The sequence below is a fragment of the Salminus brasiliensis genome, chromosome 2 (assembly GCF_030463535.1).
Source record: "Salminus brasiliensis chromosome 2, fSalBra1.hap2, whole genome shotgun sequence".
Taxonomy (NCBI): Eukaryota; Metazoa; Chordata; class Actinopteri; order Characiformes; family Bryconidae; genus Salminus; species Salminus brasiliensis.
Genome location: NC_132879.1, coordinates 29,633,650 through 29,657,597, shown reverse-complemented (window position 1 = coordinate 29,657,597; position 23,948 = coordinate 29,633,650). Strand labels below are relative to the sequence as shown.

General features: G+C 39.9%; 1 protein-coding gene across 8 annotated transcripts in view; it reads right to left on the bottom strand.

Annotated features, from left to right (window-relative positions):
- Positions 1-21,538, bottom strand: part of myrf (myelin regulatory factor) — a 33,514-nt gene extending 11,976 nt beyond the window's left edge. For 5 of the 8 annotated variants that reach the window (XM_072672342.1, XM_072672346.1, XM_072672348.1 and 2 more), the window contains exons 1-7: positions 20,960-21,538; positions 5,190-5,280; positions 4,122-4,415; positions 2,659-2,720; positions 883-1,105; positions 658-758; positions 251-365 (exon numbers count right to left, since the gene is read on the bottom strand). In XM_072672342.1, coding sequence (XP_072528443.1) covers positions 251-365; positions 658-758; positions 883-1,105; positions 2,659-2,720; positions 4,122-4,415; positions 5,190-5,280; positions 20,960-21,005 — 932 coding nt within the window. In that variant the 5' untranslated portion in view covers positions 21,006-21,538. Of the gene's footprint in view, positions 1-250; positions 366-657; positions 759-882; positions 1,106-2,658; positions 2,721-2,843; positions 2,994-4,121; positions 4,416-5,189; positions 5,281-20,959 lie in introns of those variants that run through there. The other 3 variants (XM_072672343.1, XM_072672350.1, XM_072672349.1) reach the window with 2 other exon arrangements.
- Between the last annotated feature and the right edge of the window lie 2,410 nt (positions 21,539-23,948).

Genomic DNA, 23,948 nt, shown 5'->3' with positions numbered 1-23,948 from the left:
CCATCGTCTCCTTCTCCTCTCTCTCTCTCTCCCTTATTCTCTCTTTTAGTTCTTGCCCCGATACCTCCCTACACCCCATTAAATCCATCCATCTAATATAAACCCATTACGCACATATGCACTTTCTTTTTTTCTTTCTTTCTTCCTTCCCATCTCTCTATTTCAACATGTATAAATACATCTAACTCCAAAAGCATGTAGGAGGTCACAGTGCCACATTCTTTCTAAGAGAAGCAGAGATATCACGCACAGTTCTTTGCCATTGGCGTCGTATAGCTGAGTCCATTTGTTCTGTTGGTGCGGCTGCCATTTTATGCACTGATAGTTTGGGTCCAAATATGAGTTTTCAGCATCCTGCATCAAACCTTCAAAACACAAATGAAAGACAACACAAGTTGTTTAACACTGTTCAGTAACATTTATCAAGGGTTTAGCAACACACATTACATCATTTTGAAGTTTTTTTTGTGTAGTAAGGTGTTGAGAGTGAACTTTACACCCACAAGATATTTCTGTGCTATGGGGTCATTCAGTTTGCCCTTAAAGAACTGTGGAACTTCCTCTTCCAATACTACTGGTGTGACTGGACATGCTGGAACTCTCTATTTGTAGACTGGTTTCACATGTCTATGTGGTTCTGTTAATGAGTGTGTGTACCTGGTTCTTGTTTGATAATGCCGCTAAGTATCTGCGCATTAAGAGTGTTGTTAGGAGAATCTGAGTGCTTTCTCTTCTTTGCTTGGTGAACAGGAATGCTGCTACACACAAACATACATACACAAAAAGCAGGGAAAGAATTAGTTCTGGGTGTCATTTCTGGGTTCTCTTGTCTAGTTTTCCATTTTATATGTATTTGACTGTCTCTTTCTCTTTATCTCTCACTCTTGTCCTTGTGGATGTTGTAGCAGCTGATGCAGCATCTGACTCTGTTGCATATCTCCACCTCCAGTGCTCGCTGGGCCAATAGGATACTGTGAAATCATGGGCTCTGGTTTCAGGTACATGTCCCGGTGCATGCTGGGATAGTGGCCATGAGGGGGCATGGGGGGCGGGGTGGTCATATGACACATGTTCTCAGGCGTCATGGCCCTGAGCATGTGCGTGTCTGGACAAGAGAAACAGATGATATATGTGCAGATCTAAAAACACACATTCTCTTATACTCAATACACAGCCATATCAGAATTGTTGTAGGTGTACTGGCTTTGTTGTCATCTGTTTTTTTAGCCTCCTTTCACCCTGTTCCTCAAAAGTCAGGACCCCACTGGACCACCCCAGAGCAGGTATTATTTGGGTGGTGGGTCATTCTCAGCACTGCAGTGACACTGACATGGTGGCACTGTGTGTTGTAGTGTGCTGAACTGGTAAGAGTGGATCAGACACAGCAGTGCTGCTGAAGTTTTTAAAACACTGTATCCCCTCACTGACCACTGTGGTAGACACCCCTATCTACTTGGTCCACCTTGTAGATGCTTGCCTGCTGCTGTACCATTTGTGTTGGTCATTTTCTAGCCTTTCAGCAGTGGTCACAGGATGCTGCCCACAGGACACTGTTAGGTGGATAATTCAGGTGGGTGGCCTGTTCTCAGTCCAGCGATGATGGTGAGGTGTTTAAACTGCTGTGTCTGATCCACTATCAGCGCAACACACAAAATCACACCACCACTATGTAAGTATCAGTGCAGTGCCAAGAATGACCTACCACCCAAATAATATTTACCTGCTCTGTGATGGTCCTATGAGGTTCTAACAAATTACAATCTGAAAAATTAGACTTGCAAAGTGAAGCTGATAAAATGGGTCATTCCAAACCAGGGGTGGTCATAATATTGATATGACTGTGTATATGATATGATTATTACAATTAATATTTTACTTATGCTCTAAAGTCAAATGTCAAACTCATATTAAAAAACTGAAGTATTACAAAGTTAAGTTTCCCTAGGCATGGCTAATGGTGTGTCCATTATTAAGCGTTTGGATTCCTGCCAATCAGATTAGAATATTCCACACCTTTCTCCTTGATGGGAAAGACCAACACAGGTGTGCAGGGAGCAGCAAATGTGTTTGACTTAGTGGGATGTAACAGTTATATTGCACAACATTTATATATATCAAACAATCTCTGTTTAATATTTGATATAAAGTCCACTTATAAACAGTTACAATTTATATATTTTTAATGTAAAGATTCGTAATGTTTTGCTTTAAAAATACTGGAACACACAGTGTGCTGCCAGTTCCATTTTAAATGGTTCTGCTTGTATTTGTGTTTCATCTACTTCTTTCTGGCGTCACTTCCTCTGCCTGTTGTCCTCCTGATCCTCTCTTAAGCTGTTTTATTATCACATTATTATAGTGATAATCTATATAATTATAGTCGTGCTGTCTGTATGTCACCTTCAGTCCATCTATATGTTCAGAATCACTGAGCTGAAGTATATAGCTATGCACTCAGCTTAGGTTCACAACTGTTCTTTGTGTTGTAGTCAGTGCAGGTCTGGACTTCATTTCATTTATCTGACTATATCTGTCTTCCTGCTTTGTCAGTGTCTTACCATAGCTATAAACATCCACACAAAGTAATGCCATTAGACTCCCTATAAAATACTCTATTTGCAATGTACCATTTAACATTACTATTTCTTTAGAACTTACCATTCACTTGCTGGGGGGAGTATGGCTCTGAGCTAGAGTCTGGTGGAGACTCAGGTAATGTTCTGTAATAAAAAGAGGTTGTAAGGCAGAGTGTTAAAAACATCTAGGGAATCTAACAATGAAGTGCATTCTGCAGAGAAATAACCTGAAAAAACCTAACAAAGAATATTTCTACTACACCCTACCTGCTGTTTCCATTTTTTCCATGTCAAACAAAATCCAATTAATGACTGCAAAAGTGCAATAAATCAATCAAAAAGCGTAATTCATAAGAGGTTATCAGTACAGATCCATTTGTCATATTCCTCACAGATTGCTCATGGCTCACTCCCTCTGCTCCCTGACTGAGATTTGTCTGAGCTTTATTTGTTGAAGTTTAGTTCAGGTCATTTTTTAAACTAGGTGGGGCATGTTGTAGGAGGCAGGACAACTAGTCAGAGATTTGGAGGTGTGGTCATGACAGTTAAAATGCCACTGGCGTGCTATTTTTCTAAGGCAAGGAGGAAACAACCAGAGCTCTGATTCTTTCTTACCTGTTGATGGTTATATTTGCTTAAATCTGTGATTATTATCAGTATATTACAGGTTATTATTCAGTACGTATGAAAAACTATTATGCAAGGTATATAGTTATGTGAAGGACTTAAAGTAAAGGTCAACATGCCAGCTTTAAAGGACTGGTTCAGTATTTTTAAAAATGTCCATGTCCTCCAAATACAGTCAATCAAGCAAGACACGTTTGCTTCTTAATTTGTAAACTGGAGCTGAGAAGCTAATGTAGCTAACAATCCCTAGACGTCCATAGTCCATTTTTTAAATTTTAATTTTCATTAGGGCTTTTTTAAATTTTAATTTTAATTAGGTTTTAATTAGGGCTGCGCTGATCAAGTTTAGGACACATAGTGCAATTTACTGTTATAAACTATAAAAAAAGGCAGGTGCTGAGTGGCACAGCCATCTAAGCATTGACCCTATTCTCAGGAGTTTACTGGTTTCACCATCCCTGGCCAGGAATACCAGAGAGCATATATGACCTGATGATAGAATGGACCTCCCTCTCCCCCATCACTTAGCACATTGCTAGTAAGTCTGAGCGTCTGTTAACTCTGTGATGCGGGAGTCCTAACTTTTTAAGTTATTGGGAGTTCTAAACGACTAAACTAAAATTAATAATAAATTCATCAACCATTGCTGGATTAACTAAGTTCCACTAAGTAAGTGAAAAATCTTTGATGATTTCCTGAATCCTCTGCATTAAAGGCTTAAACTAAGCCTATATTCACAGCACATTCCAATCTATTCCATACTTTATCATAACCTAACACTACTTCCCACAAAGCCTTACACTTCACAGCCTCTCTGTTCTTTTTTCTCTTATCTTGCATCTCCTTTCCCTTATCAGCCTTTGTTCTAATCCCACAGTTTTGCAGTCTATTATCTCCCTCATTCTCTTTCTTTCTCACCCAGGGGCGTAGTGACCGCAGTGCTCTGGTTTGATGTGCGGCTGCGGGACCTGTTGGTGGTGCTGATGAGACTGGCTCTGCTGTTGCCCCAGGCAGGGGTGGTTGTGTCTGAGGAGGCCAAGTGGGGGTGGAGGGGGATAAGGGTTCTGGCAGGGTGGGTGCAGAGATGGGGCAGTGCCTTGGCGTTGGGCAATGGGGGGGCTCACTCCACACACTACCCCCCCAGATGAAGACGCTCCGGCTTGGGGGGAGGAGTAGTTCGGCCCTGGGTTGCTGTGGACCTCTGAAAAACAGCTGCAGGAGAAACAATTTTATACATGCCTTTGGAATCGCAATCCTTATTCAAACAAACCAAGAGCCAAAACATAATGTATGACGTGATGTCAAAGTAAACACACACAGTGCTTACGGTTTTCTTGATGACTACGGGGAGCTGAGTTATGAGCATATGGCCAGCCACTGGACCATATCAGCATCACATGTTGTAGTGTGTTTTTACAGGGAAGCTAAACTAATCTGTAATAGTTCTTGCTAAAGAATTACTGCACCATTTTTTAACCTAATCTGCTGCATCTGGTGTATACATTCAGTTAAAACAGACAGTAATTTGCAATAGAAGTGAGTTCTATAGTCTTTTTCTTACTAAGTACAAGTAAAATGTGTCAAAACATGTCTGGGATAATCAACTAGATGCTACCTGAGGCTATACGACTACTCAATGAGCATCTGCATTTCTTGGACATTAAGATTATATATTGTTTTTTGTGATGTTGCCCAGCATGAATCCCAGAGGGATAAATAAAAAAGTGGCTTCAATTTAATTCAATTCAATTCACACATGCAGAAGAAAGAAAAAAAAAACACAGATTAGGTCAAATAATGCCAGGGTATTTCATTTAGTCAAGGGTAAGGGCAGTAAAAAATTACAGTTAATGTGTTAGTCATCTTTATATGTGTATGTACTGTATGAGATTGTATATTTTGCCAGCCTTTTTGTTTTATTTTATGTACTGTATATGTGTGTTTATTTGTGTGTGTGCCTGTGCTGTTGGAGACTGAGCTACTCACATGTCTGTGCTGTCGTCCTCTTTACTGATGTATTCCTCCAGGATACTGGTGTCAATGTTTGCCGGCTCCAAAGAGCTGTTAATATCATGACCTAGAGAAAAGGAGAGAAGACAGTAAAAACCGAATCAGTTCTGATGAAAATTCCTGTAAAAAAACATTGCAATGTTAGTTTATTTCTAATATTGACTTTAATTCATAAGTATACATCTTCTCAGACTGGCTCTCCTTACTGGACATATCATGACTCATTAGTAAGACGTGTAAGCGTCTTGAAGCAAAACAGGTTATTTCTGTCACAGAGCTTATTCATGAAATTGCAGCATTTCTAACTGCTCAAGTGTTTTACATTTTAAATTGAGTTTTAATTCTGTTCATTCAAGTCACCAAGTTAAGGGAAGAGGAACGAGTGAAAGAATAATAAAAAAACAAATAAACACTAAGAGTTAGAGAGTTAAATGGGGAAGTTAAAATGAAAGGGTCATCTACATAAACAAATTACAATTAAAAATAAAGGATTGTCAGATTGAAGATATTAAATAGATATCTATTATATGCAGTATAATAAATCAAAATAAAACATTTTGTTACGATAGGACTAGTTCATTCTCAAAAATATAAATAGAGAACTAACTATAAAGTAACATATTTTGAAGATGAGACAAAACAACCAGTGTTGTATATAACCACTTATAGCATTCAAAAAACCAACTGAATGCTAAAATATGAAACTAAGACAACATCATAACACAAGAAAACCATCACTCCATAGAGTGTAGTAGTTAAACTACAACAGTGCAAAATGCACATTCACACAAGCCTTTGTCATTGCAAAAAACACATAAAGACCAGAGAGGAATTTAAAAAGAACCACAAAAATGAGCAAGAAAAAGAGTTTAAAAGACAGATGAAGTCAGGTGAAGATAAACTTTTCCTACTTCTGCCAAATACTGAGTGAGGTAAAAGTAAAGTAACATTTCCAAAAAAGTGCAAAATTCATATAATCATCAAATACTCATGGCACAGATTACAGGTACTATTTCATCTAAATTGAAGAAAGGAACTGTAAATGATCCTAAGCACAAGAGTTGAAAGGTCATGGTTTGGGCATGTACAACTGCTTCTGGAACTGGATAACGGCAGAACATGATTGAATTGCACTCAAACCATCAGACAGCTGAATCAAAATAGCAATGTCAGTATCCTGATTTAAAGCCAACAAGGCATGCACTATAATATGGTGAAGAGGAAACCAACCAGAGTCCACAAAACTGAGGCTGCCATTAAGGCAGAGCATCTCAAATGAGGATATTAACAGATTAGTAATGCCAGAGGAACGAAGACCCATAAAGAACATGTGACAGATTGAGACTGTTATTCCAACAAAAGCAGGATAACCTCTTTTTAATAGCCTTGATTTCAGAAAAAAACACTGAATAAGCAGATGTCTCAATACTTTTGACCATACAGTGCATTCATATTAAAAGGAGGGGGGGCAGAAATAATTCAGAAATAATGGGAATAATTCATTGTAGTCACTGTTGTTGCACATGTGATGTGGATAATATATATGCTATAAGAAACAAATAATATTATAAAATACTGAATTTAATTATTTATACTTCTTGTTTATTCATACACCTTTCCAAAGCAAGTATTTTTTAAAGTTTACTCAAGCTTACTTGCATGTCCCCTTATAGAAACTGGACTGCGGTGAACTGAGTCAGATATGGTGAAAGGGCAATGAAGGCTGATTCATGAGCTTAGGACATGAGTAAGGCAGCTGTGATGTCAGTTTAACAGAGGAGGATTCATATATCAATGCAATTAACTGATAATTAGTCATACTTAGTCAGACCTCTCCAAATTGTCACCTTTAATTTCACACTTCTGTGTTCAACTCATTATTGTCCGTTTTCTGAATTTCAGCACCACCATCACATTATTGTCATCCTCACCCCCTCTCAACACCCCCTCCTTCTACCACCTTTATACCCAATCTCCCCAAATCCTCAACGCATGACCGTGTGCAATAATCACACAATTTCAACACACATTTTAAGTAGCTGGCACACAAATCACCCACATAGGACACATGCAATTGACCTTATCTATATCACAACTGTGCTCATTTACATTCAAGATGAGGAAAACTGGTAAATAAAGGAATATGGAAAAAGACCAGAAAGTACGAAACATTTAAGAAAGAAAAAACAAGGTAGAGAAGGTAGTAGTGAGACGATAGAGGAAGGGGGAGAGAAGGATTGAGGGGGTTGGCAGAAGGTCAGGAGGAATCAGGGGGAGTCATGGAGTGGGTGGGCAGGCACCCCCTAAAACCCAGCACTCTCTTCTTTGATAGATTAAGCTTCTACCCAGCCGAGTATGCAAAGAATTTCAGTGTTAGTGTTGGGAAAAACCTCTCTCTCTTTCTTTCCCTCTGTCTCTATTGCCCCTTTTATTGCTCCCTCAACCTACTCATCCTCATTCTTAAATGCAGTTTAATAATCTCCTTATAAGTCTAGTTTAGGTCAAGTCCTGAATCCGCATCTTCTTTACCAGCATCAGCACACCAGAAATGAGGCATAATTCACAGCAGAATGAAACACTCTGGGAACAAATGTGAAGAGCATAGACACAGAGGAACTGTTTAGAGATAAATAAGGTATATAACTGGACTGTATAGTAAGAAAAGCTTTCATTGCCTTCTTTGCCTTGCTGCCTTCGTCTTTGCCTAAATCCATACAGTCTGTTGACAGGATCCATTAGTTTCAAACCAAATAAAACTATGATTCAAAATGTTGCCCATAACCAGCTTCCAGGAAGTCAGAACTTCGTCATCACAACAGAAAACCTTATCTCCATGAATTCCCACACAGAACTCCATGATGAGTATAACTCATAACTGGCTGGGTAACACAGCACTGACTGTATGCCAGGGGGCAGAGAGGGCAAGAGAGGGATGACTGCTCTTTAATAAGACCCAGATGTTCACCCCACCCATCAGAACCAGTAAATCTGCACTGCCAGCACTGATAACGGCCGAAAGGAAGGGGGGTGGGGGGACTGCTGCAAGAAGTGGTGCAGCCCAAGGAGGAGGCTGAGGTGAAATAGATGTTCTGGGGGTGGAAAAAAAAGAGTAAAAGGTGATTAGGCAATGTGAAGCAGAGGAAGTAAAAGGGCAGCAAGCAAACAAGGTAACATGAAAACATGGTAAAGAGAAAGTAATAATCACTTCAGTCATTCTATTAACCTTAACATAATTTATGTAATCCTGAAAAACAAAGTATGATGTTTAATGCGGACGTGGCTTTTACACTAGACAGCTTTCAAAGTCCTAACAAGTTCTAAATAAGTTCCTTGTTTTGCGACCGTAATATTGGGGATCGCACACTACATAACCTGTAAGTTGCTAAATTGAACCAAAAAGTGGACGTACACAGATGCCCACCGTCTGCAGTTACTAGGACATGCAGCTAACAAAACAAACATGGAGGTACACCAGCTTGCTGCAGTGGTTGATTTTGCTGCTGTTTGCGCTGACATAATAAAGACGAAATGGGTAACACACCTGTCTGATATCACTATCACTGTCTGATAAAAAAAACTATTTTGCAACTTTCATTTTATTTATTTGTTTTTTTTTTTGATGGCTTATTGATTATAATGATTACTGTGGAATGCTGTGAGGCTCTGATCGTGGCTTAGCTGGCTCACAATTTATTTCATCTTTATCATTAGAGGTAAAATCCTTCTTGTAGAATCAGTCGATCTCTGTTAGAGCACTTGGAGTGTCATGTGAGATCTGTTTTTGTTAATTTAATACATTTCACACTAAAGTAAAACAGCATTTTCAGGATTTCTAAATTGTTTTAGATATGGCTTAGAAGACGAGGTGCTTTGTTTAAAGGAGCATTATACAGAAACAATAACTCTATTTGTCATTTTAAATACACTATATGGACAAATGGATTGGGACAACTGCTCTTTTACCGTTTCTTCCAAAATCAAGGTTGTTACAAAAGAGTTCATCACACTTTTATTGCAGTAACTGTCCTCACTCTCCAGGTAAGCCTCTGAACTATATTTTGGAGCACTGATGTGAGGACAAAAGGGTTAGTGAGGTCAGGATTTTGGCTAATTACCACCCAACCTCACCCACAACTGCACAACTCATCCCAAAAGTACAGGATGGAGCAGCATCATTCCAGAGAACACAGTCCCACTCTTCCACAGCTCAATGCTGGGGGGCATTATATCCCTTTAGCCCAAGCCTGGCATTAGGTATGGTGTCAGTAGGTTCACGTTTATTCGCTCCAGAGAGTCGTTTTCTATTGACAATACAGGTACTAGACCAGCCGTGTGTGTGCATTTACACATCTGTGTCAGCAATGGATTTGAATTTGAATTTTAATCTCAGTTTGAATACATTCATTAGAAAGGGTGTCCAGAAACATTTGGACATGTAATGTACTTAGTTGTTGACAGACGAAATCACAGGTTACCCAAACTGTAAATAGTCATTAGCTGCAGCTCTAGGCTTTTTCAGCTTTTACAACTGGAGGTGTTCATTTTATAAAAAAGTATTCCACAGCGGCTTCAACCTGACTCAATTTGATTTTAGGACTGGGACCGTGTTTGATGGACTAGACTTCATAAGTTCTATGAAAATGACAAAAGCACTGTGACAAAGAAACTGCAGTCATAGAGGCCTAACCCATTAACTTCTTTCATGAAACATAATCCATTATCTAGTCACAACTTGGCTCAGGTAATCTCTGCACTTAAGGCAAAGCCTGTAAAGGTCTGGAGGCTAAATCAGCTGTTTAATTAGTGTTTGAGTTAGTGAGACTGCGTTTGGCTGAAGGGGGCTGTGTCCAGCTGTGGTGCTGACCGGACAGAGGTTTGATTGTCAGCACAGGCCTCATGTAGCACATTCACACACACACTGGTCTTTTCACTGTTGGAGGGGTCGATTGGGGGTGGGGGGATCAGGACAGCATCTCAATGCTGGAGTTGTCTGGTGGATAACAACGCAAGATAAACAGAAACAGAGCTGGTGTGTGTGTGTGTGTGTATGTCTGTGTGTGTGTAAGAGATGGGGAAAACTCCCATTTATCATAGGTTATCTCAAAACTCATTTATGAATAGCCTTAGCTTGAAACAATAGCACTGCCAAGTAAGTATGGGTGATGTGGTTAAAAATGAAATAGATGAGATGCAGATGTTCTTCAGAGAACCATTGTTGTAAATGAGATGAGTGAGTGCGCGGAAACATTTTAAAGAGTTCTACAGATTGTAAAGCTTCTAGGGAGAACTCTTAAATTGGTATAAAGCTTTAATATTATGTGATGGTTCTTGAAACCAAAGAACAAATGGTTCTTAATGGAACCAAAAGAGATTCCTTTATGGCGTCCCTCAACAAATTGAACACAGCCACAGTACAGGAGACAGTGGTATAGAGACTATACACTAAAGTATATCTCCTACATCGTGACTATATTCCCTACTAGATTGTCAGTTATATCTGCAAGCAAACTTTTTCACAGTTCATGATGCCAAAGACAGTGAAAGAAGTGTGATTCTCCCCAGAGACTTCATTATTCTTTGTCAGCAACATACAAAGGCATATATTCTCTGCATTCTCTGCACTTCCTGCACACATACAGTCCTCTTTTCTCCTTCCTCCACACCTCAGCTCTCTATGTCTTTCTCTTTCACTCACTCTGTTTTGGAGAGTTTTTAGCCTTTACATAAGAATCAAAGTCAGATAATAGGCAGCCTGTTGTGTGAAAAAGAACTGTGCACAAGTGAAAGTGGGTGCTTGTGTGTTTACAGGAACAACAATGACGGAAATATGAGAAAACTGTTCGGATATTCCATTCTGTTAAGAAAATCAGTCTACATTTTTACACAAAATTGAGAATTCCATTTGAAAAACAATAAGAGCTAAAAGACGTATTCCGTGTATCTAATCACAGAGAGTCACAGTCATATGAGAATGCCCCTAAAGACAGTATTACAAGGTCTGTGTGTGTGCGTTAATCATTAATGCCTAATTCACACCAGAATGCTGAATGATCGAGCAAAGTCCATATCATTATCAAACAGTAAACACTTAACACTTCCCAGCATGCAATTTTTTGGGACAGAAAAGCTCACACACACATACAAACACACACACACACTTATACATATTAATATGCCTGTACATCTAATATAAAAAAAAAATTTAAAACAATTATAAAATTAACTTTTACAATTTTCGTTTTAAAACTCAGAGCAGCACAACATTGCCCTAAGCCTCAGACATATCAACCTCCTGACCACAAGTGGCTTAGAACTGTAAGAACCTGTTTTCTTTGGGTATAGGATCTGTACTTAGACTATGCCTCCAACCACAACCTAGTAGACACAACACATTCTACACATTACTACTACTAATGAATGCCCTGCTAATGGTAGTCCACTATATTTGACATACACTCCTAAAAGGGTTCCACACGGGTTATTTAGTACAATAAGTAGTTCTATACAGAACATTCAAACTCATGCATTTAAATCATTTGAAGGCTTACATGATTCTCTGCCTAGTTAAAGGGCTCTGCGGATACAAGGAAAACCTCTTGTTGTTAATTCTTTATAGAATCCTCTAAAAATGGCTGTGTATAGCTCCAAAATGAAGCTTTTCAGTACTGTACAGAGCCCCTTTTGCTTAGAGTATACCTTTTAGTATAGTATTTGAGATACAGCCTTAGATCTGACCATTTTTCAAAGAAATATCATGATGTTTCAGCAGAGAATCAGGCTTAAACCTCCTAACTTTAAACTTGAAGGTTGCAGCCTACTGTTCAGACTACTGAACTGACCTGTACAGGGACCTCAACCCTAATACACTCCTATCAGTTCAGAGGCATATTTTAACAAATCAATCATCACTTCAACGGACCACGGTTCATCTGTGCCACGCAAAAATAAAAATTGTAATTTTCACTTTTTGACATAATTTAAAACCGGCAGTTGTTCTTAATATTGTGTTAAAATTTCATGATGAATGGACCACTAGAAAATGTTCCAAAATTACTTGAAATAAAATCTTTTTACGTTGACTTCGATTGAAAGTTAAGAAGGTTTGTACCTTCCCTTGTAAAGTTACCACTTTGGAGATAAGAGACTTTTGAATGACAGCAGTGATATAAGTAAGTATACGTCTATATATGCTAATGTGAGTCTGATCCAAAGCACAATGGCTTACGGATACACACATATCGAAAGACAAAGAGACTGTACACAACTACTCATACAAATGCTTCTTAAAACGTAAACAAAAAACTGAGAGACAGAAAGATAGAGTGTGAAGGACAGGATGAAGGAGGCACAGAAAATGATAGGTACCTGCTCGTAGCCACAGCATGGTGAGCTGATCTCAGTCAACACACTTACAGCTGAAGATGAGCTGAAATGTGACACACACACACACTCACATGCGCACACATCCACACATATACACACACTCGACTGTCACATCTTTCCCCAGAAAAACTCCAAACTGCTTTTCACATCGGACCACAGTGCTAGGATTTGTGGTTACGATCCTTTGTGTGTTTGAGTGTGTGCATATTTCTGAGTGTGTGTGTATGTGTGTGTGTGTGTGTGTGTGTGTGTGTGTGTTGTAATGGGGGATTAGGCCCCAGTCATGAGACAGGGCTGTACCAGGCCACCACACAGAGCTGTTGTCGCCCACCAGCACTGAGTGCACCGTCCAACCTGAGCAGCTTACCTACACAGTACATAAGAGAAAGAGAAAGAGAGGGAGATTGTGTGTGTGTGTCTTTGTCTGTGTGTGTGTGTGTGTGTGTGTGTGTGTGTGTGTGTGTGTATGAAAGGTTAAAGTTGAATAGGAGGAATGGACAGACAGAGAGACAATGGTAGAAAAGGGTGTGTGAAAGATAAAAGAAAGAATAAAAGAAAGTGTAATGACCCAAATACGCAGACATGGAGTGGAGGGGCAGCGACCCCTTTAAAACACCACAACGAACAGCCACCTGGCCCTCATTTAACCCTGGCCCGGTCCAGTCACTTTGAATATGGCCAGTCACAGACCACATTACTAGTTCCACCTACATGCGACACTGACTGCAGACACTCTATACTGCAGTACCTGTGTGTGACCCCCCTACCATGAATCCAAACGTAGTGACAATAATCAAAATTCATATGCTCTTGTTTCATGTGTTATGACTTTAATGAAAGAAAAAAGAATATTAAAACACTAGTTTCAAAAAATGCTTTGAAAATCAGACCTTAGCAAAAAAAAAGACAAAGAAATTATGAAACGTGTAGCTGACACTGTTTTGTAATGAAAAACGCAGCAAATTATATGCCTGGCTAGGCAAAAACAATGCATTCCAGTCACAGCAATACAGGAGCGAGAGCACACACCACAGCTCACACCCCACCCCAGCCACCCCCCAAATCTCAAACCTTAGGAACCACCTGTACCTTCCCTTCAACAACACTCAGTGACTTATTGGGGCAGGGTGAAACCTAACATAAACTAAGCGGGTTAAGTTCTTCCATAAAAGTAGCTCAGATTCCTGACCCACACTAAAAAGTTCAACTTCAAAACTTCAAACAGGTTGAGGAGGACGGCAGTGGAATCACAGCTGCTAACTGACTGATTCTAGGACGCCCGGTTCCAGAGTGATCATGTGCGGTGTGCTATTAGAAAGGCATGGTAGAAAATCATGGTGCATCGATGCTGAAGCCTGTTTCGATCCTGTATTTAACAACTCCTCGCCAACTCAACTCCCCTTAAGGAAGTATGTCGTATCTATGTTACACAAGTGGCCGCTTGCAGTGCAAGAAGAAAAGGGCACATCAAAGACCAATTTTAAATGGTATAAATTTGGCTTCAGCTAGGCTAGTGTCAGTGTGCTAATCTTTACCATTATAAGTTGAGTTAAGGGTTTGTTATAAGTTATGGGTTTGCATTAACCCTTTCACATGACTTGCAGTGGCTGGTCCCTCGTTAGTATGGTCACCACCTCTAAGATTAGCAGGTTCAGTTTCGAGCAACATTATGTGATAATTTGTCTCAAGTGCTTCCCCTACAGGTGGGGACAGTATTTTTTCCCACTCCACTGCAGTAAATACAAGTCGTTCTTTAGCAAGCTGAGAGATACAGAATCGATATTGAAAGTAAAAGAAGCATGTGGGCTGATGCGATACAGTAATACTACAAGATTTAACACAAATATGAGTCAGGTTTCGGCTGTTCTCACAAGAGGTCTAGTGCAGCTCCACAGTTACATAGTGCAGTAGCAGCGTTCCAAGCCCAGAGTGACAATGACAGAGACTACATTTTCTCTATTATAGGTAATGGCAGCACCAAAATTATTCTGAAGCTGGTATTCTGAGGGAAATTGGTACCTAGACTAAGTCAGTTAGTTCATCTAATCTATACTACTAGCTATCTAAGCTTCTCCCAGCAAACTACTTGTGTCTTAAAACACTGCAGTTAAAACACGGCCAGTACACTGTTGCCCTGATAGTCTGTGTGCTTTAAAGCAGGATTCTCAAGTGAAATAATACAGAAGGATGACAAAATCCTGCACCTAACAATTACAAATAGGACCCAGGTTGTTCCCTTCCTCCATACACTAATCACCCACTACATTGCAAGCTCTATCACCTCCTTTCTTTAGTATTTCATTTAAGTAAGTATTTTAGTATTACTTTAGTATTCCATTATAATTTCTCTCAGTCTATGTTGCTGCGACCGTTTATGATCCATTTGGCAAAATCTTCGTTAACATCTGTTGTTAAACATTTAACTGTTTGCAGTGACATGCCACAGGAAGGTGTCAAGATCCTACATCTAATAATTAAGGTTGCTGTGGCCGTTTATGATCTAATCAGCAACATTTCTGCTACGCAAAATACACTCCTATAATGCCTTTCCTTTGTTATCTCTAATAAAACATTGCAAATCTTCCAATTTGTTGACCGTGCTTCTGATTTAACCGTCTTCTATTTGTCCAAGTTATTCGCCAGCTTCTTACTAGATTTTACCTACTAGAATTTCGTTCCACCTTAAGTGTTACAGAATGTAACTGTGGCACCATTTTAAGATGGAATTCTTAGTCAGTGCATACTATGAATACAAAATAAAACATTATGTGTCACTACTTGAAGATTGAAGATTTTCTATTTTTGGGGGGTCTGAGCTCCTGAAAGCTCATATAATCAAGCGGTCCTTGAGATGGCATTATGGACCCCCCCACAGGGACTGAAACGGGTAGCATGATTACATCTGCTACATCATCATTGTCGGGTTGAACACAACCATAGTTGTGGAATGCACAGCCTCGCCCAACCTTAGAAGTAGTCCCACCCTTGGCAAGATTGTTACTCCAGAGTGCTTCGAAATGAAAGTCAGAAAACACTCCTGTGAAGGACAAACAGTCGTGTTGGGCTCCAAGCGGAGTGTTGACAAGGTGAGTCTCTCCAGACTAAAGTTAAACAGTGATATAAAGCACACAGATGGGCCCCCATCCAAAACATTGACTCCCACACTGCACTATTGACTGATCTGTTCTGCTATCATTTTATACTCCCTACTGTGTGTTTGTCTCTGGATGTGTGTTTTTTAGATATCGTGTGTGTTATTGAGTGTTTGTGTTTCGCTGGGAACTGTTCTCTTTTAACTTAATGTGTCATTAATTCTGTGTATATTACACAAATGTGTGTGTCTAAACTATTCTGTAGCACTATTCCAACCTAATCAGAGTGTGCATGGTTAATGTGCGCGTGTGGGTTGTCATGTGTGGAACTGCATGGCTATGTGTGTGTGTGTGTGTGTGTGTGTGTGTGTGTGTGTAGAAGTCTGTTATCTATCTCCCTCACATTGTCTGCACACTGTCACTCTAATGGTGTCTGAACGAGGGAAGGACTGAAAAGTCGAAGTGGATGGAGAAAAAAAGCATTACTCTCACCTCGTTCTGTTTCTCAGAGGTCACTAAGGTATGCCAGGAATGGTCCAGTCCATTAGGGTGAGAGTGTACATGACCCAATAAGCTTTTCGGAGCCACATTTGAACAAGACGTGAATCATATATTCTATGCAAAGTGCACTGATCTGACGGTGCAGGGCGAAGGCTTCGTTGCTTTAAGCATGAAGGTAAATAAGAATGCAGTCCATTGGGTCACTGTAAAATTAACTGGGTGAGAGTAGAACACAACCAAACACTAAGTAACAAATTACAAACTACAAACACTTTTTTTATGTAGTTAAACAGATTTAAGTAAACGTCACTGGAGAGTTTTTATCACAATCTAACTAAGATTTTTTATTCTTAGAAATTTTAACATACATGTAATCATGCTTTTGTGATTATAACACCAGTTTGAAGCATGTAGCCTCTTCTTAGCAAAAGCTACCCACACTGCTCTCGTGTGGAAAAAAAAATGTGCCACTGCCATCGGAGGAGGTGTGTGGGTGTGAAAAACATGTTACTTTATGTAAAGATTCTTTACCAATGTAAAAGTTCTTCACAGTCACAGTGTGAAGTACAGGCTTCACAATGGAGTTGGTACAACATGGTGTTCCAACTAAGCCTCCCAATGTAAACAGTGTAAGCATTCCAGATCCCCCCACATAAATAATATTTTGGATCTGTATATTAACAGATTCAAAAAAACGTATTTATTAAAAAGAACTAAAAGCTGGTAAAGATGTCATATAAATTAAATAGATATTTTGTATTTATTTACTCTTCTACTTTATTCGACTCGACTATAGTCGAGAGTTTGCCATTTAGGCTGGAAAGCTAATTTGGTACAAACAACATTTACTATGGTTTGGTAATTTTTTAATTCATTAATGTTTAAAAAGTTCTGACCAGAGGAGGATGGGTCCCCCTTGTGTGTCTTGGTTCCTCCCAAGGTTTCTTCCTCCAGCTCTGAGGGAGTTTTTCCTTGCCACTGTCGCCGTGGGCTTGCTCACTGGGGGTCTTTGATTCATCATGTCTTACGTTATTTCTTCTTTGTCTCTGTCTTTTATTAATCACTATTTATGTAAAGCTGCTTTGTGACAACAACAGTTGTAAAAAGCGCTATACAAATAAATCTGACTTGACTTGACTTGACTATACATCCAAATGTTTATGGACACCCCTTTTAATAAATGCATCCAGCTACTTTAAGTTGCACTCATTGCTGACACAGATGCACACACACAGCTTGGCTAGTGCCTGTAGGTAAGTACTATCAATAACATAGGAGTTTCTGGAGCAGATAAACATGAACATATTGACACCGTGCCGAATGCCAGGTTTGGGCTAGAAGGGTAAAAAAAAAAAAAACCTGCATTGAGTTGTGGAGCAGTGGAATTGTGTTCTCTAAAATGATGGTGGATTTGGGGATTCGGGATGAGAGGTATAATGATCATTAAAAATCCTGTCCTTTTGCACTTGCCGGTGAATGCAATCAAATTCTCACAGCAATGCTTCAAAATCCAATGTCTTGTATGTCTTGTATTGTGATCAACAATACGCCTTTCTGTGTATATCATGGATGTAATGTCTATAATATACAATGTATATTGTATATACTGTATAATATACAGTGCTTAAAGAACTCTGACCAGTTGCACTTTTAATATCGTCACAAATATTGCAATTGGATGTTGTGCAGCAATATTGTAATAAAATCATTGTATTAAAAGTTTGGATTGAGATTTGTTAATCTGACACTTTCAGTGTATCCTGCCTGTGATCCAAGAAAACACATACATATTGTGTGTCATAAAATCTTTAGATTAGTCTTTAGATATTATGATATAATATTTTTACTATATCGCCAAACCCTAAGGTGGACATTTGTAGGCAGTTTTAGGACCATTAATCTATGGTGAATATATTTGATTCATGATAATTGGTTTGCAATTCAATTTCAGTAGGAATTTTAATGAAGATAAATGATGACTGTATCCATGTTGTTGTATCTACTAATGGGACTGGAGATGGGAGGCAAAAATTAACGTAAAGACAGTGCTTCAGCTTTACAGGAATCAGTAAGAGGACAAGTGATAAACAAACCCCTGTAAGCATGTCAGAGGTGGCAGTGGCAAAGAAAATCTCCCTGAGAGTTGGAGGAAAAAACCTGGGAAGGAATCAAGACTCAGGGGGGCCCATCCTGGTCGAAACTGCTTATAAACTATTGATTGAATTATTCTTCTCAATGCATTGTCACTTCTCCATAATGCACACTGTCAAGATTTCGCATAGAGGTATAACAATGTTTCAGTGCATTGTTACAGCCCTGTTAGATAAGACAACATTATTAGCTCAGCAACATACAGTAATCCCAGAAACAAAAGTAACCATTTCTTTTTCTTATTTGAGCTCAAAACGAATTAACAGGATGTTATTTGGTTCTTGGAGTACTTTAAATCTATCAATTTGTGCAAGAGTAAGTAATAAAAGAGTTAGAAGTTGGTCACTCACATAGAGTGAAATGAGATCGAGACTCTTTCAGCTAGGGGGTCACATCAGTTTTATCAACAAACAGCTTTTCACCCCTTCTTTTGTCCTTTGTCTGCCAGAACACCACAATGGCTGTCCTGAGTTCTTTCCAATAACACTAGCACACTCACCCAAAGATACACACACATACACACACACACACACACACACATGAATATGGAAATGGAGGCTTTAAAAATGGCTAGTTCAGCCGTGTCTGAATAATGCTTTCCTGTTAAGAACAATAAACAGACTCAAATATTACATGGTTTTTAAGGACAAGTTCTGGAGTGTTGTGCAGCATAAAAACACATTGGTGCAGTTATTTATCACTGTAGAGCTAGGATACAGATTACATGGTGACTTTCTCCATTGGCCATACCATATTACAGCATTAACATTTTGGCACACAAATGCTTCAGGCATGCTCACATTGGAGCAAAACATCAGAGTTACTATGATCACCTCACTGGACACACTGCACTATAAGTAAAACAGCTATACATATAGGGCAGGACAAGTGCTGGTCCAATGGTAAGGTCAATCCCACTATTATGCTTAATTACAGAGTAGTACAAACTCAGACGTACAGATATTAAAGGCAGAAGCAAGGACAAATCAGTTGGAAAGCTAAAACACACATTGTTGAGTCACTCTTAGCTTAGTTTAGAAACTTGTGTGAAACTTAACAAGTGTGAAATGCTCAAGTTAACTTGGTGTGGACCATCCTTAAGAAAACTCTTTCACATTAAGCACCTGGATGAACCACATTGATTTTATGGTAAATCTTAAAACATACACAAATCACTAGTATTAAGCTGTACACATGCCCAGAGCCTGCCATGCTGAGAGGCTGCAGTGAAGCCCTGAGGCTGAGCATCTCTCTCCCTCCCCATGGAGGAATGTAAACACATGAAATTCCTGTTAAAGTCAAGAGCAGCACTTGACAGCCATGAACTCCAGAGCCAGTCAACAATGTTTACAGCGGATCACCGTCTAATAAACAAGCACATCACACCTGTACTCGAACCATGACGCATTATCACTTGGAATGACCCCAGAAGTCTAACCAGAAGTCTGTTATTGTGCAAAAGTACCTGGTGTTCTACATTAATGGGGAACAACACTGGGGTGGTCTGCATTTACAGATCCTCAAGCAAATAAAACAAGGAGATTGAAGAAAGAAGAGTTTTTTGGTGCCTTCATAACGGCAGCATCATCAGTATATCTGAAGCCTCAGTTAAAGTGTAAAATGTCAAACAACAGCATGGAGACTAAGTAGTGTATACTCACATGGTAAGTGGTAGTAGTTACAAACACGAACCAAAGACCTGTCCTCCATAACTTTAGGACCTGTTTTTTTGTATGTCTTTGCACTCTCTTCTGTCAGAGTACATCAACTAACAAATCACCTCCAGCTCTCTCTGAGTCTGCTTAAGCCCCTGGCCTCAGATTCAACAAACACACCATTTATCTTTCCTTTTTCTTCTCGCTTTTTTTGTGTGTGCATTCCTATACCATAACCCCCCTCTCTCTCTCCCTCTGCTCTATCCAACTATGCCTACATCTCTCCACTTCTGCTGCCCATCTCCGCACTAACCTTTTACTTTTAGCCTTATCCTTCCAGGGCCACATTCATCTTAACCCTTCCTTGGAAGGCATCTCCACTGGCCATTTGTGAATCTGTCCAGACTCAGGGCCCCAAAAATCCCCACATGGCATACTCAACAACAGCCACCCTACAATAACCTCCCCCCACCCTTTCCCAAATACCCCTCTCCATCCTCCTGAAAGCAAACCCCCTTCATCACTTTTATGGCAGTGGAGGCTGAAAGTCAAGGGCCCTGATGGAAAGTCTCAATGCTGGGGGAGCTGAAGGTCTAACATGAGCACAATACATAAGCACTGATCAACGGCATTTATGGCCGTCCGCAGTCAAATCTCAGACCCACACGAGGCAGCACATTTGTGGCCTAAAGGTACAGCTTTCAGTACAGAAAGTCGAAACATACAAAGCAACAAAAGTGTAAAGAGTTTTTTTAAGTACCTTTGTTGCGTTTTTAATTTCGTTTTTTTTTATTATTTTATATATTTTTGGTATTTATGTTAATCAGGTATCCCTAGCTGGCCGGAATCAGGTGCAGCAAACATTAACGGCTCCTTCCAGCCCTATTAAAGACTAGGTTACGTGTCCTACCTTTACACACTTCAGTTTTGTGATTCAAATGTCCTGCTTTTTCAAATCTCTTACCTTCAAAAAATCTCTGTAGGGCTTCCGTTTCATCAACCACGTCCATCCTAGCGGGTCCAGGTTAAAAACTCCATGTACGGATCCCTCCGGCCGGTGGAAGTGGCGGGGGTCGACAGCCTCTCACACATTCATCCAGTATGCCGCTTGAACACTACTCTATCGCCCAGCCTGCTCCTCAGGGACTTGCTCTCTCTCTCTCACACACACACACTCACACACACACACACACGGACACACGGACACCCCCTCGGCACCACTCTTACAGCTAACTCACTTCGACTCACTTTTTTAATTAGCGAGTTATTTATAAAAGTCTGGTTTCTTGAAAAGGAAGGTAGTCCACGTCTCCGTGTGGTGCTAAAATCAGCAGGTTACCTGGAGTCTCGCGCGGTCAGGTGTTAGCTAGCATGATCCAGCTGTTCCAGCAGAGACCGAGAGGAGCCTCGACACAGCGATACAAGTCTTCAGAGACAGGCCACTTCACACAGCACCCCACAGTGAACTACATCTGTGGCGGAATTACTTCAGGAGAGTGTTTCTTTCGTTTGGGAATCCTGTCTGGACGGACTTTCCCTTACCTACAGCTCCCTCCCGCCCTCCCTCCCTCCAGTGTGTGAGCGCTGAGCTGAGGGGGAAGAGACGAGGATGCGCGAGACTCCAAAAACACACTGTTGGTACCTTTGGTTAAAAAAAAGAAAAATATTTCTTTTAATATTTTTTTTTTGTTTTGTTTTTATAAATTCTAGCTTATATTGAGAAAATAATTTAATTTTTTTTTTTTATTATTTTATAAAAACGCCTCAGGCGCCTTAGGCGGTGAGTGTGAACCAATGGCTGCGTCCAAAACCACACACTGACACGCTGAACAGCGGCTCGTACTACAGGGCAGTCTATAGTGTAGTCCGGCCTGTGGTTTTGGACGCAGTCAGTGAGACCATAGCTGCATAGTCTACCTCAGAGTCCACCTTTATCAAGGGTTTACTGTGACTAAGTAGAGTCGGACTAAACCCTATTCCTGCGAACATCTGATTTACTGCAGTTTTACAACTTTGAGGACCTATAATCTGAATGTTTCAGTGAAGTGCAGAGGATTTTCTCGGCCGGGCCAGAGGCTAGTAAATCATTTCAGTCTAACATCCACATTAAATATCACCCTGCTTCTTCTTAACACTGCCAGCTACTCTCAGCAATACCGTTTAGTAGTATGTTTTATTTACATTTGGCACATTTATACTTTATACTGATAAAATATTTTCAAGATTTGCACTTATTATTTACATCAGTTACATTTTGAAATACACAAACCTAATAAGTTAAAGAAATACATGAAATGCACGTGTTTTTAGCAGTCAGCCTCTGAGTGTGTGTGTGTGTGTGTGTTGGGGTTGGGGAGGGGGAGGGGTGAGATTTCAGTCATAAGAAAGTGAAGTCTTATGAGCTGTAAGCTGGACGCTGTGGTGGGTTTTGTGTATTTTTGTATGCTTGTTGGTTGCGAGTGTGACGGACCGGAGTTTGGTGAGGGATTGTGAATGGATGAGGTGTGAAATGCCTGCAGTGAATACTGTATGAGCTGAATGATCTGTTTCTCCTCTCTTTATCTGCGACCTCTTTACACACAATAGTGCTGTGTGCCATCTCTCTCCCCCCCCAACTTATGAGATGCTGTTTTGTTGTCTTTATCCTCACAGCTGGAGCATCTCTCTCTCTCCTTCTCTCTCTCTCTCTCTCTCTCTCTTTCTCTCTCTCTCTCATTCCCTCCCTCTCTCTTTCCCTCTCCTCTGTTTGACCTGAACAACGCGCCTGTTCTTTCCTTGACACAGTGTAGATTGTTTGGAAGGACGCAGGCAAGAAAAAGAGAAATTGAGGCCTTGGAGGACAATGAAACATCTGGCCATGTTAATGCACTTCATCTCTCCCTGTGTGTGTTTATGGGGGGCACATCCAATGTACATATATCCGCCCGTGCTTCTGTGTGATCCGATACTTACACAATACTCACAATACTAACGTTGTGTGTGTTATTGTGCGTGTGTACTGTAAATGTCTAAAAGAAAACCCTTCTGAGTGTGTGGTTTCTAAAAGCTACAGTCACTGCTGCATTTGTTTGTGGTGCTGGTGGGGGTGGGGGTGGGACGAGATCATTTGGTGTGTTGTGGGATGGTTTAATATCCTCTAGACTACGAAACATGTAATGAAATTCCAGTTAAAAATACTATACAATAAAACTGCGTGTATCCACTGAATATGAATCAGAAAATACTTGATGTTATTACTTCTGATAATAATAGTGCACGTTTCTGTGCTTTACTACAGGCATGTGCATGAGCATGATGATACCGCAATTCTTGTTTATTTAGTTCTACATGTCGAAGTTGTTCTACACAGACCTCAGTTTTAGCTGTTTCTCACTTTTTAACGTAATGCGAATCTGCTTAGTGTTCAACATGTTATGAGGAAGTGACCAATAGAAATGCTCCATTACTTACCAATTAAAATGTTTGAAATTGACTTCCATTGATAGTTAAGAAGGTTTGTCATTTTAGGGATACAAGGTTTTCAAGGTGACAGCGACAAGATGTAAATTGTTGTACCTACATATCGCTGCTGTCCACTGAAAAACTGTCCACCGTGTCTCCATTTCTGTCTGTTTTTAGTTTCCTCCATGGTTTGAACCCTGTAGCTTCTCCTTACACTGTGTGAAATAATTCTGGAAATGCTCTAAATGACGTGGAATAAGCTCTAATTTTACACTGACTTCTATTCAGAGTTAAGAACTTTTTGGCCTTCTCCTGTAAAGTCCCCATTTTGGAGATACATGTTTTCTTTTTTTCCATTGGACAGCAACAATATGCTGGTTCACCCCACTTTAAGTGAGTACGCAGAGTCAGTCTATAAACCCTAAACTATAAAATATATGAACTAATAAGAAACATCTGTATCTTACTGAATGTAAAGCACACATGATTGGTAAAAGGATGTGTTAGTAGGT